Below are 14,852 nucleotides of genomic sequence, written 5' to 3' on the forward strand. Positions count from 1 at the left end.
AAGCTTCCATAATTTCTGCGGCAATGACCACTCTCTTTAAAGTGGACTCTGATGGCCGCTAGGTAAACACGTCCAGAGCACCTGGCACACTTTTTTTCTTTTTTATTAAAGTTTTTTTTTTTTTTTTTTGAGAGACAGCAAGCAAGAGCAGGGGGAGGAGCAGAGGACGGAGGGAGAAGAGCAGACTCCCAACCTCAGGGCTCAACGCCAGGACCCTGAGATCATTACCTGGGCCTAGGGCAGATGCTTAACCGACTGAGCCACCCAGGTGCCCCCACCTGTCATTGTCACTGTTCATGGTTACTGCTTCTTCTTCTTCTTTTTTTTTTTTTAAAGATTCTATTTATTTATTTGACACAGAGATCACAAGCAGGCAGAGAGGCAGGCAGAGAGGTGGAAGCAGGCTCCTTGCTGAGCAGAGAGTCCAATTCGGGGCTCAATCCCAGGACCCTGAGATCATGACCTAAGCCTAAGGCAGAGGCTTTAACCCAATGAGCCACCCAGGTGCCCCATTGTTACTGCTTCTCATATACCTGTCCTCCAAACATCCTTTGGGCCTGAGGACACTGAAGTACTTTTCTACAACTACTCTGGGGACTATCGATGCCTGGCACATGGTAAATGACCATTAAGTAATTCTGAATAAATACACTGAAGTGTCTTAAAAATACAAAACAAAGCAAAACACTGAGAAAGGAAAAGTGGTCTACTTTTAGACTGTCCATTCTGGAAATTAAAATGGTATTAGTATCTGTGTGTGTCTCCCTGAATAAGGCTTACTGAAGTTATCTGAAGCAACAACAGGAGATGAAACCAAAGTATTGTGTTTTCATAAAGAAAAATCTCCCATATGTAAGACAGATTTCATTCACACAAAAGAATCATGACAGGGCTTCTGTAGCAATATTGTAAAACTGGAAATTCAGAGAAAGAATGGCTTAGCCCCTATCCAGGTATGGCCCCAAATTTATGAGGTCTTCCATCAAATATACTGAAGATTTCCTACACATATATTTTTAAAGTGGAAAAAAAAAAAAGGGCACAGAATCATGAGTATGATCCCATTACAGGGGTTAAAAAAAATTGCACGAAACCCCCAACATTTCCACTATGTAACCTTTAATATTTCTACATACACATATAAATGTAGAGAAAGAAAGTCTGAGAAATTCTTAACTAACATCAGTGGTTTGTTACGAGACTGGATTATCCGAAGCTTGACCGTGAATGTTCTCAGCAACATCATTTGTATCAGTCGACAAAGCCGAAAAGAAGTCAAACAGCCATCAGCTGATGAATGGATAAATATAATGGGGTCCATCTACGTGATGGAGTATTATTCGGTCATAAGAAGGAATAACGTACCGACTCCTGCTACAGCTTGGGACCCGAAAAACATGCTGGATGGAAACGAGACACAAAAGTCACCTAGTGATTCCATGTCTGCGAAATGTCCATCGGGAGCAAACCCATTGAGACAGGAAGGAAATTCGTGGCTGCTGGGGGCCAGGAGGAGAGGGGGATGGGGAGTAACTGCCATATGGGAAATTTCTTTTTGGGGTAAGGAAAATTGCTCTGGACGGTATTAATCGATTATGTGACTAATTAAGGAAGAAGGGGAGCAAGAACACATGCGCTCATTGTAGGCTCCATGGCGGCTCACCTCTCGTCTCTCGATTTCTTTCCTCCTCTCCTCCTCTCTCTGACGCTCTAGTTCCCGCTGCTTTTCCAGCTGCTTCTCCAGCTCCAGCTGCCGCTTGCGCTCCTGCTCCTGGCGCTCCCGCTCTTTGCGCTCCTGCTCCGCGCGCTCCAGCTGCGCCAGGCGCTCCTGCTCCTTGCGCTGCTGCTCCAAGAGCGCCTGTCTCCGCTTCTCCAGCTCCAGATTGCCACGTTCGAAATTCTCACGCTTCTTATCTTCGAAGGTTACTTGCAAACGAGAAACATGAAAACGTCCAGAAGTCACGATTTGCAACATACTGTTTTCAAAGGAAAATTCAGGCACATCCGAGAGGTGTAGTGCAAACGCCAACCAGAGCCCCCTGAGCCTCCCGCCCTGCCTGTGCCTCCCGGAGGAGCCCTACGACGACGCCAACAAGCTTTTGTTTTTTTGACACAGGAAACTTTTAGAACAAATAATTCAGTAAAACTGCAGGATACAAAATCAATATACAGAAACTGGTTGCGTTTCTGGACATTCATAATGAACTATCAGAAGGAGAAATTAAGAAACCAATCCCACTTACAGTGGTGTCACGAAGAATACCTAGGAATAAATTTATTGAAGACGGGGAAAGACCCGCACAATGGAAACTGTAAGACGCTGATGAAAGAAACTGAAGACATGATTAAACGGAAACGTTTTCCATAGTCAGAATTGGACTGGAAGAATTAATATTGTTAAAATGTCCTCACTTAACCAAAGCAAGCTATAAATTCAGTGCAGTTCCTATCAGTCCAATGGCACTTTTCACAGAACTAAAATAATTCTAAAATTTATATGGAACCACAAAGGACCACAAATTGCCAAAGCAGTCTTGAGAGAAAGAAGAACAAACCTAGAGCTACCACGCTCCCTGATTTCAAACTACACTGCAAAGCTATAGCAATCAAAACAGTATTATTGGCATAAAAGCAGATACAGATCAATGGATTCCCAAGAGACAGCCCAGAAACAAGCCCATGCTTAAATGGTCAATTAATTTACAACAAACAAGGCAAGAATGAATATACAATGTGGAAAGAAAAGTCTTCGCCAATAAAGGGTGCTAACATCTACCACATGCAAAAGAATGACACTAGACCACTTTCTTCTCACACCAGACACAAAAATGAGCTCAAAACAGATTACAGATGTGAATGTTAGACCTAAACCATAAAACTCCTGGAAGAAAACATAGGCAGGGAACTCACTGACAGTGCTCCTGGAACACTGCTTTTTGGAATGGACTCCAAAGGCAGTAACAGTGAAAGTAAAAACAAACACACAGGGTTTACATCAAACTATAAAGCTTGTGCACAGAGAAGGAAACCGTGAACAAAATGAAAAGGCAACCTTTTGAACACAAGAAATTTGCAAATCATGTATCTGAAAGCAAGCTAATATCCAAAATAAATTTTTAAAAAACCTCATACAAGTCAACAAAAAATAATCTGATTTAAAAATAGGCAGAGGTTGGGGTGCCCGGCTGGCTCAGAGAATCACACGATTCTTGGTCTACGGGTCATGAGTTCAAGCCCCACACTGGATGAGAGATTACTGAAATAAATTGTAAAAACAAACAAATAAGTGGGCAGAGGATCTGAACAGACAGTTTTGCCAAGAGGCCACACGGATGGCCAACAGGCACGCGAAAAGATGCTCTTACTCATGTCAGGCAAATGCAAATCAAAACCACGATGAGATGTCATTTCACACCTGTCGGAATGACTTCACCAAAAAGATTAAGAAATAACAAGTGATGGAACGACTGTGGAGAAAAGGGTACCCTCCCACAGTTAGGAATGTGAACTGATGCAGCCCCCACAGAAAAACAGTATAGAAGCCCCTCAAAAAATTAAACAAACAAACAAAAGCTGCCATATGACCCACCTACCACCTATTCTACTTCTGGATATTTACCCGAAGAAAATCAACCTATTAATTCGAAAAGATACCAATACAGCACTGTTTACAGCAGCCAAGAGATGGAAACAACCTGAGTGTGACTCGATGGCTGGCTGGATAAAGCAGATGTGGGACATACGTACATACCTTATTACTCAGCCATCAAAAAGAAGGAAATCTTGGCCATTTGCGACAATACAGATGGACCTTGAGGGTATTATGCTAAGTGAAGTTTAAGTCTAACAGACAAAGATATATACCCCATGATTTCACTTACGTATGGAATCTAAAAAACAAAACTCAGATATGGAAATAGAATGGAGGTTATCAAAGAGAAAGGGAGTTTGAGGGTGGGCGGAGAGGGTGAAGGCAGTCAACTGTATGGTGACAGATGGTGACACTAGACTTAACTGTAGTGATCACTTTATAGTGTGCACAATATTGAATTATGTTGTACACCTGAAACTATTACTATATACCAATTTTAGCTCAGTTTTAAAAAATCTTGAATTCTTTGCTAACATACTCTCCCCTCCCCCACTTAGAATCTTTCTAAAACAGCCACTCTGCATCACCACCAACCTCCTTCCCTCCGTTACTCTACGCTTTCCCTTCGCCATCACCTTGATTGAGCAACTGACCCCCCTCACCCCTCCCTCCCCTCTCCTCTTAGTTGGTAACTGTGCTGATGCGTCTTCTATTTTAACAAAAAAGATGATTTCTGAAAGGAGAGGTAGGAGGGTGATTATCCCGTGTTTCATAATGAAGATCTAACTGTGTACTCATCAATATGGGGGTCACATTCAGTAAATTTTTTCTAATCCATTATTCGGTTTCCTTCTTTGAGAACACCAATTATGAATTTTAGCCTTACTTCCCAGCCAATCATTTTTTTTCTCTAATCCTAGCTAGTATACTGTTTACAACCATTTTATTTTCCTTCTAAAGGGGGAAAAAAAATCCCGGGGCCCCTGGGTGACACAGTCTGTTGAGCGTCCGACTCTTGATTTCGGCTCAGGTCATGATCTCAGGGTCATGGGGTCAAGACCTGTCTCAGGCTCCACACTCAGCGTGAGTCTCCTTGAGATTGTCTCTCTCCCTCTGCACCACTCACTGCACCCCCCAGCTCACGCATGCACCCCCGCATGCAAGCACGTTCTCTCCCTCTCAAAATAAGTAAGTAAATAAATATTAAAAAAAAAAAAATCCTAACCTCCATGTCCCTTATGTTTTCAGCGGTGTCTATTCACTTTCGTGTTTTTCTCACATGCTTCTCCCTGGAACCAACCCCAGACAAGAGAAGTTCTCATCGCCTGCCTGTGCCGCACGCCATTCCCACTGTTCTCTATTTCAAGAACTGTCACTTCACCCATTGTCTTAAGATCTGTAGTTGTGAGCATCCTTTCTTGGCTCCTCCCCACATTCTCAAGCTTGGCCTTCACTGCTTTAGAAAGACGTTCTTCACATATTACCATCATGGATTAGAGATCAAACCGAGCAAGTGAATTCTGGTTTTCTTGTCCTTTTTGCTCCTTTAGTGACCGCAGAAGAGGCAGCATCTGTCCCACCTTAAAACTGAAAACCCCCTCAAGTACAGAAAAGAATGACGTAATGATACATGCTACAGTGCGGATGGATATCAGAAAGAGGAAGAGAGAAATAGCTCTACTTCCCTCTCCCCATGTACACACACCAAGGAAAAGGGATAGGAGGACATAAAAGGCGGCTGCCATATGCATGCCAGAAAGAGAGCCTCACCAGGAACCAAACTGGCTGGCACTCGGATCTCAGACTTAATGGCCTCCAAAAGTGTGAGAAATTCATTTCTGCTATTCAAGCCACCCAGACTACTGTATTTTATTATGGCAGCCCAAACTAAGCCAATGAATTGTGTACGTTTTAATGATCAATTTCCTGTTATGTGAATTTTACCTCAATTAAAAAAATACCTGAAAGTCCCTACACATATCTGGCCCTATTTCTGCGCCATAAAAGGCAAATAATACAAGGCCACCGAAAGAAGGAATGAACAAACGAAAATCTCTGCTGACATCACTTCCTGTTCAGAACTCTACACGAACGTCTACCACCACCAAGAGGAAAAGAAAATCACAAATTCAAAGGATTCCTGTCCTTATTTGCCTATGAGACTTCATTCCCATTCATTCCCATTATTATCTTCCCAAAATATTATTCCGTTCCACTTGTAATGACTCTATTCATCTCCAGTCTCAAAACAACTGTGAGCTCCTCCATAGAGATCTACTAAGATCTATTAATATCTATTAAGTAAACTCTGCTATGCGTCTGTAAATCTGTCCTTGGGGATTTACTGCACTTATATACTGCTTTGATGATTGTTTCTATGGATGCCCTAAATCCTCAATCATATTATAACCTTCTAGAGGGTATGGACCACGTTCTTAATATTTAAATTCTTCACTGTACTCAACACATAGCTTTTCATAAAGAACATTTTCTTTAAAGACTGTTTTTGAGAAAGAGAAAGACAAAGAGAGAGAATGCAAGCAGTAGGAGGGGCAGAGGGAGAGAATCTCAAGCAAACTCCCTACTGAGAACAGGTTCAGTCCCACGACCCATGAGATCACAACCTGAGCCAAAACCCAGAGTTGGATGCTCAACCAACTGAGCCACCAAGGACATTTCCCTCTTTCCTTCAAGATTTTATTTATTTATTTAAGATGGAGAGAGAAGGGGCACAAGCAGCAGGAGGGGTGGAGAAGGAGAAGCAGACTCTGCTAATCAGGGAACCCATTGCAGGGCTCGATCCCAGGACTCCGAGATCATGACCTGAGCTGAAGGCAGATTCTTAATCCATTGAGCCACCCAGGTGCCCCCAAAGACATTTTCAGTAAGAAGTTTATCAGTGAACAAAAACTAATTTACTTGAAAGAGGAAACTGGAAGAGCTAGTGTCCTGAGTAGGTCAATTAACCACTGAGCACTTTAAAAGTTTTTGTTTTTTGTTTTTTTTTTTTTTATTTGTTTATTTGACAGAGAGCTAGAGAGAGAGCACAAGTAAGCAGAGCGGCAGGGAGAGGGGGAGAGAGAGAAGTAGGCTCTCCGCTGAGCAGGGAGCCCAATGCGGGGCTCGATCCCAGGACCCTGGAATCATGACCCGAGCCGAAGGCAGCCGCTTAACCAACTGAGCCACTGGGGTGCCCCCCACTGAGCACTTTAAATGCAGCTACATGACACTGACAAAGTATTTAATATAAAGAGACTCCCATAATAAATTTCACTTGCTTCTTAGTATCAATTATCATTTCCTCATTAATAATTCATAGCCACCTTAGCACATTTTAATAGTGTGATAGGTTTATTATTATAAATGAGGATTTTTAAAAATAGGTTCATATTAAATTTAAAATAGCTTTCTGTCATTAAGGAGTTTCCAATTTTCTTATAACAATAGGAGAAAATAACAGTAGGCAATTTCACATGCTATTTCTATACTGCTCGTACTGAGCAAGCGCCATAAAGGTGTACCAACTTTGAGCGTTTTATAAATAACAATTAGGAAATTTTTGTTTAGTGGTAAATAATCAGATTTTAATTTAAAAGTTAGAACAAGGGAGGGCGCCTGGGTGGCTCAGTCATTAAACGTCTGCCTTTAGCTCAGGTCATGATTCCACGGTCCTGGGATCGAGCCCCCCATCAGGCTCCCTGCTCAGTGGGAAACCTGCTGCTCCCTCTCCCATTCCCCCTTCTTGTGTTCCCTCTCTCACTGTGTCTCTCTGTCAAATAAATAAATAAAATCTTAAAATAAATAAATATATAAATGAACAAGGATGCATTAGCCAAGTACATAATGTTCTTATTTTCTCTACATATATTCAAATCCAAAAGCATATCAAGAGCGTCTGCTTTCAGACTAAGGTGACCTAAAGGAACAGAGCAAGAATGTCAGAAGCTGGGCACCTGGGTGGCTCAGCTGGTTAAGCAACTGCCTTCGGCTTGAGTCATGATCCTGGAGTTCCAGGATCAAGTCCCACATCAAGTCCCACATCAGGCTCCCTGCTTGACAGGGAGTCTGTTTCTCCTCTGACCTGTCCCTCTCATGCTCTCTCTCTCATTCTCTCTCTCTCAAACAAATAAATAAATAATCTTTAAAAAAAAAAAAAAAAAAAGAATGTCAAAAGCTAAATGTATTTTTACCTCCACTGTTGCCTCAGAGGTAGAACATCTCTAACATGACATAAAGACAGCCTTACCAGGTAATTTTTTTTCCAGTTGCTGCTGTTCATCTTCTAAAACTGGTTCCTCGGGTAACCTCTGATCCGCTGCCGTAGAGCTGATGACAGATACACCACTGCCAGAGCGAACTCGTCTGCAATGGTGTAAAAGAAGAGAAAAATCAGAGTCATAGAAAGTGGTCCAGGTAGAACTGAGCAAATCATGGAAAAGAACTGTTGAGGAGTATGCCACATCATGGAGTAAATTTCACTTACAGTGAGGAAAAAATAAAGATTTGGCCCTCCTCACTTACAAAGAGTTTTTAAAAAATGACTACATGAGTATCATCAGGCCCTAGAGCGCCCAGCTTGCTCAAATGTCTAGAGCCATCAGCAAAATCAGGGCAATTCCAGAGGACTGAACTGGTGAATAACCACCATGTGGTCTAGAACAGTGCCTGGGTCACAGTCAAGTGCTCACTGTGGATATCACTACCCTTTTATGGAACATAAATCCACCAAGGGAAGACAGTATACTTTACAGTCCCTAAAACAAATCATTTAGGGGGCGCCTGGGTGGCTCAGTGGGTTAAGCCGCTGCCTTCGGCTCAGGTCATGATCTCGGGGTCCTGGGATCGAGTCCCGCATCGGGCTCTCTGCTCAGCAGGGAGCCTGCTTCCCTCTCTCTCTCTCTCTCTCTCTCTCTCTGCCTGCCTGTCTGTCTACTTGTGATCTCTCTCTGTCAAATAAATAAATAAAATCTTAAAAAAAAAAATCATTTAGTTTACTGGTTCATTCCACCTTAAACCATTAACCTTCCTCTTTTAAAGCAATCTACCTTTTCGTTAATGCTTTTTTATCAGCCTCCAGTCTTGAGTCTCTTGGAGTGAGTGACCCGTGCGGCTGTCAGACTCTGCAGACAAAGTGTCCAGCTGCGGTGTCTTCCGACAGCCAGGTTTCTCGGCTCACCTCATGCAAGCGCTGACAGCCATCACACCGTTTCTCTTACCTTTATGGGGATCTACCCCCACTCAGCGCGGCATCAGGACAGAAATTCCTATTTGTCTTTCTTTCTCTGTTCTCTGTGTTTAAGATTTCATACTTGTCTTTTAAGGTTAAAGCCATGAGCCGTCATTGTCCAGGAGGGGAGGCGTGTGTGGTGCACCAAGGCAGAGGACATGAGTCACGGCACATTCCTCCCAAATGGACTTTGGTCTACTCTCTTGACAACTCCGCTGAAGCTGTGTTTCGGACCTGGATAATTTTCTTTAATTATCTTCCTGATTGTAATTTCTACACCGCCCATGTTTTGTTACTTAACTGAGGTGTAGAATTCACAGGCAGAATCTCCCTGCCTTAGTTTCTATGTATGGGTTAATACGGTTTCACTTTAACTGCTAAAATTTTTGGTAAATGTTGACTAGATAGATTGGTACAAAAACTGACAACTTTTTGATGTTTCACTAATAGACTATAAGTACTTAAAAGAACAGAACACACCCAAGATTAACACAGGACCTAGATAAGAACATTTTCTTGAATTCATGGATATTTCATTTCCTTGCCAGGAATAAAAATGACTAAAAGAGACACAGCCAGCAAAGCCCAGTCTGAAACTCACAGACCAGATACACAATTTCTTGTAAGAGTCAAGTGTTCCTTACCTAAAGGAAGGTGGAATGTACTCCGGAGGCAGGACAGGTGGCAGTGGTTGGCCAGACATTGCGACATCGATGAGGTGCATGGCCAAAATGAACTCTTCTGCTGTGAGTTTTCCATCTTGATCAATGTCAGAAAGATTCCTATTCAACCAAAAGATAACCATATTCCAGTTTCATGAAAATGCATGTGTGTTACTATTCACAAGTGATTGACATGTTCTGTTTCCTTATTCTGACTCTAGGCCAGTTGAGTCTCACTGGGCCTCGGTTTATAAAAATAGTACCTATTTCGTAGTACTGCTGCAAAGATAAAATGAGACCATCCAAATCGTTGGGATGGTGTCCAGCACTCAGCAAATGTTAACTGTGATTATAATTATCCTCTTCTCGAGCCTCGCCGGCTCATTTAAAATGTATCGTACTCACATCCTACGTGTCTTTAAACACTATGCTCGGCAAACTAGTGGGTCAGAGAGTAAACATCAAAGCTTCACAAGACGTGGTCTCTATTCACACTGAATTCTGCCCCTGTGGCAGGAAGGCAGCCACAGATACATAAATAAATGGGTGTAAAACTTCATTTACAAACACAGGTGCAGGCCAAGTTCTACTCCTTTAGATTAGCTGGCCAACGGCTGATCTAGACCTCCAAGGGCGGATCTTCACAGCTTTCAGCCCAGAGTCAAGATGTTTGCTGCTCCTTAGTCACAAGATTCAATGGCTACCATTCTTCATAATCAGCTTGCCCTAGTGAGAGTAAACAGATTTTTCCAGCGAATCTAAGAACAGGATTTTACTTTAATCACTTCTGGGCGCCAAAAGAGGATGTAAGACAACCAAGATGTCTGCCAGCATGCCAACCGTTCAGATATGACATTGGGAACCTGGCTTTGCTGATACCCTAAATCAAGAAATTCCTCTGAAATCTGAAATTTCTTTGAGTGGCATAAGCCAGTTTTTGTTATAAAGTATAATGGCTGTGCAGTGACATTTGCCCTTTCTAGAGTACAGTTCCGCAAGTTCTGATTGATTCCGTTGTGTATCCCGATATACAGAACAGTTCCGTCACCAGGCAAACTTCTGCATTTCTTAGCCCTTTGCCTTGCGCACGGACCCTGGCAACCAATGATCTCCTTTCTGTCCCTCGAGCTTTGTATTTTCAGATGCCAGACTCCTGCCTGCTCTTCCTCATCTTCTCCTCCTTCCCGGCCCCCACTACAGCCATTCCCCGGCAAATACAATTAGAAGGCAGGTGGGAATCCACCCCCCTCCAAATTCTTGCCTAAATAATGGCTGTAAACACTTCATTAAAACATCTTTTTATCGTATAGAAAGGGAATATAATAATATTCTAGTAGGAGAAGACTCAAGTATTTTTTCCAAAGAGGGCAGCTTATAAATGAGATACTTAAGCATTTCAATATACTCTAGCGTCATGAAACACCTAATGAACTACCAATCAACCTCCATAAATGTTAGCTCTCAAGTTTACATTTCAGAGGGTCCTAGGATTCTGGTACATACTCAGACTTAGAGAGATCTGGATGTGTCATATTAACTGGTATTTATAATATAAATATTATATGTAAATATAACTTTATAAATATATTTATATAAATATGTAACTGGTAATAATATTAACATATTATGTTTATTACCTGGTCTATTATTATTTTCTATTCCAAAGGAAGACCCCTTAATACAGAGCGGAAGGGACCAGGATGGGTGAAGGGACTGATTTATGGAGCAACCGTATCAATGGGCTCTATGGCAAAATCATGAACCTCGAATCACTTAAAGTAATCAAAGCCTATTAAAATTCCTTACAAAATAGGGGCACCTGGGTGGCTCAGTCAGTTAAGCATCTCACTACTGATTTCAGCTCAGGTCATGATCTCAGGGTTGTGAGATCGAGCTGCACATGGGCTCTGTGCTGCGTATGGAGCCCGCTTAAGATTCCCTCTCTCCCTCTGTCCCTCCCTCACTCTCCTTTCCTCCCTCTCTCTCTGAAAGAAAGAAAAAAAGTCATTGCGAAATAGACATTTATGTGCCTTCTGATGAAAGTACACTGTAATATCCAATATAGTCTTGCAAAAAAAAAAAAAAATCAAACTTGAATCTGATGAGTGGTTCTCACGAGTGGGATGATTTTGTCCCCCAAGGGACATTTGTCAACACATGGACACATCACGGATTGTCAAAATGGGGGTGGGGGTCATGTTCCTGGCATCTAACAGGTGGAGGCCAAAGACGCTACCGAATAGCCTGCAATACAAGGGACAGCCCCCCACAACAATACAAGGGATAGCCCCCCACAACAATGGGACAGCCCCCCACAACAAAAAATTATCAGTCCCAAAGGGTCCGTTGTGTTGAAGAGGAGAAAATCTGCTCTAGATCCGATTACCAATCTCCAGGAAACACAGGAATAAATGAACCCAACCACCGAAAGATAGACTAGAAGAAACTACAGGATAAACAATCTAGGTTTTTCTTTTTTGGGGGGATTAGAGAACAAGGGGGAGTTTACAGAACACTTAAAAGATGTGTCAACCAACTGATGCAAAATACAGACTTATTTGAACAGGAATCTGATTTGAACAAGTCAACAACAAAAAATTAGGAGCCAATCTAACGAACCTGGTCAGTATGTGATTAACTTAATGATAAGAATTACCATTAAAAAGTTTTGGTGGACTACTGGTATCGTAGTCCTCTTGAAAAAAATCCCCATCTCTTTTGGAAATACAAGATAAAATATCTGCAGATGAAAATGAAATATAATTACTGAGATCTGGCTTAAAATAATCAGGAATGAGGAGGGGAGAACCAGGACTGGTCACAAGTTGAGACTTACTTTAAACTGTGTTATGAGTTCTAGAGAATTCATTAATCTCTCCGCTTCTGTGTCTTTCAAAATCAAAACGGGGAAAGAGTAAGAGAGGTAATAGTCACAGATGACTGGAAAATTAAGCATAATTCCTATATCCCCACCTATAAATATGGGTATTAATCTAAAGACCCATAAAACCGGGCGCCTGGGTGGCTCAGTGGGTTGGGCCGCTGCCTTCGGCTCAGGTCATGATCTCAGGGTCCTGGGATCGAGTCCCGCATCGGGCTCTCTGCTCAGCGGGGAGCCTGCTTCCCTCTCTCTCTCTCTCTCTGCCTGCCTCTCCATCTACTTGTGATCTCTCTGTCAAATAAATAAATAAAATCTTTAAAAAAAAAAAAAAAAAGACCCATAAAACCATACCGATTTAATCCACTTCATATGAATCAAGGAACTTTTCATTCCTTACCATATTGAAGCCAGCTGAGCCTGTGGCAAACTTGATTGCATAAGAATAGTTCTTGCTTGGGGACCTAAACAGAAACCAGGGGAAAGATATAAAGATGAATCAGCAAATCTTCACTGTCCAGGAAGCCCAGTGTTGTGCACATAAAGCACTATGCAATCTCATGCAATCACAGTGCTTTATACAATATTTGCTAGTACCCAAGGGCTTTTTCACAAGGAAATCAAGCCCCAATGAAAAGAGGAAAAAAAAAACAACGCACACCGCAAAATCCAGCATCGACTCGATAAATTCTTGTTAAATGGATATTTAATGAAAAGAGAATATGTAAAAGATCAAAGTTTCAAAATGGAACCTGCCCTTTGATCCAGATTATCATCTCTATTTGTATCAGGCTTTTATTTACAAAGCTGAAACTTACTGTCTCTAAACTCAGCATCTTCTGCCACCATCTGCTCTCTCCACCAGGACCACTATTGGAGAAGACTGAGAGACTCTTACAGGGGGAAGGACTTAAGAGAGGTCAATTCTTTTAACTGTTTCGTTACAGACTTTTTTTTTTTTTTTTAAAAGAAAGAAAGGGGGTCTTGCTCAAGGCTGCACAAATGGCTAATATCACAATCATTTCTTATGTTAGCAATAAAAAAATGCCTGGAATTCCAACTCTGCTCTTCGAATCACCTCTCGTTTCTTAAAGTACTTGTAAATATCTTCACCTCTGGCATGAAACTGGGCTTAGATATCAGATAAAGTCTGCGGTGGGAAATTTTGAGTGTTGAAATAAACCAGTGCTGGAGGGAGACAAATATGTCTTCTATCCATCACTGACTCTCAAGTTGTGGCACCGGGATGACTGATGGACGAAGGAATGGAGAGCTGTCACAATTTGGCTGGGAAGACTGCCAAGTATAAATTTTTGCTTTTAGCTATTTCATTTTTCAAATGGTACCTCATCAAAAAAACATAAAAGTGGATGTGTTTTTGCAAAGCAAGCAGTAGCAGTTAGGGACCTCTGAGAATCACCCCCAATGTGTCAGCACAGGAAGTGCCCAAGAACTTGCCACGAGATTCGGGCAGGCAGTTTCCTCATTCATTGGACCTAGTTTTCTCATTTCAGAAGTCCTTTCCAGATTTATGAGTCTGTGCTCCATCAAATAAGGAACTATAACATGTAGCTTAAGATAGTGGTCACACATAAAAAATGCTCAATTAATGGTAGTTAGTATTATAGACAAAATTTAATCTTGGTTGACATATAAAATATGGCCAGAAAAGCACACATAAACATATACATGTGTATTTTTACATGTGTACAGGTATACAGCTTAATTTTCCAAACTGAAAATGGTCAAGTAAATCATACCTAGACTATGAAACAGTAGTACCCCAGAAACCCTAACCAGCTCCCTTTCTTTTTTTTAGAGAAGGGGAGGTGCAGGGAAGAAGGGGCATGGGAGAGAGAGAATCTTAGGCAGGCTCCATGCCCAGTGCGGAGGCAGTGCAGGGCTCTATCTCACCAGCTAAACGAGCTGAGCCATGCAGGAACCCCAGCTCCAGCTCCCTTCTAATCATCCCCCCAACCAAGTGTAGCTCAACTTCTAAGAGCACTTGTTATGCCTGGCTTATTTGGTTCCACATACTGTATGTAATTGTAGGAAATGAACCCTAAGTGCTGTGTGGTGTATCATTTTGTGAACACCTAACAATCTATGTATCCATTCTGTTGATGGGCATTCAGATAGTTTTCAGTTTGAGGCTATTATGAAGAGCAAACCTTCTAGGTTTTGGCACACATATGTACACATTCCTGTTGGACGAGTGTGTGTGCGTGTGTGTGTGTGTGTATGTGTACTTGCATGTGTGTTGGTGTCTGTGTACTGGGAGTCTCTGAGAAGCAATCTTCTTTAATGTGACAGCTCTAGAAGTTCTGTGGTACACTGGAATGAGGAGAGTACACTGATCATTTTGTTCAGTCGCTAATATTATACTTAGCATGCTGGAACATCAAAGTAGAATTAGCAAAACTTTGGTGAATGCTTTAATTGATACTTGTAATAATTCTCTCCACTTCAGAACTGCATAAAAGGAAGAGAGTA

General features: G+C 41.8%; 1 protein-coding gene across 6 annotated transcripts in view; it reads right to left on the reverse strand.

Annotated features, from left to right (window-relative positions):
* Positions 1–14,852, reverse strand: part of ITSN1 (intersectin 1) — a 218,185-nt gene that overhangs the window by 99,288 nt on the left and 104,045 nt on the right. For all 6 annotated transcript variants that reach the window (XR_007125739.1, XM_047720598.1, XM_047720608.1 and 3 more), the window contains exons 9-12: positions 12,760–12,823; positions 9,464–9,601; positions 7,839–7,954; positions 1,664–1,926 (exon numbers count right to left, since the gene is read on the reverse strand). Coding sequence is in view for 5 of the 6 variants with exons in the window: in XM_047720598.1 (XP_047576554.1) it covers positions 1,664–1,926; positions 7,839–7,954; positions 9,464–9,601; positions 12,760–12,823 (581 nt within the window). In the remaining variant the exon portion in view is untranslated. The remainder of the gene's footprint in view (positions 1–1,663; positions 1,927–7,838; positions 7,955–9,463; positions 9,602–12,759; positions 12,824–14,852) is intronic.

The sequence above is a fragment of the Lutra lutra genome, chromosome 1, assembly GCF_902655055.1.
Source record: "Lutra lutra chromosome 1, mLutLut1.2, whole genome shotgun sequence".
In the NCBI taxonomy this organism is placed as follows: domain Eukaryota; kingdom Metazoa; phylum Chordata; class Mammalia; order Carnivora; family Mustelidae; genus Lutra; species Lutra lutra.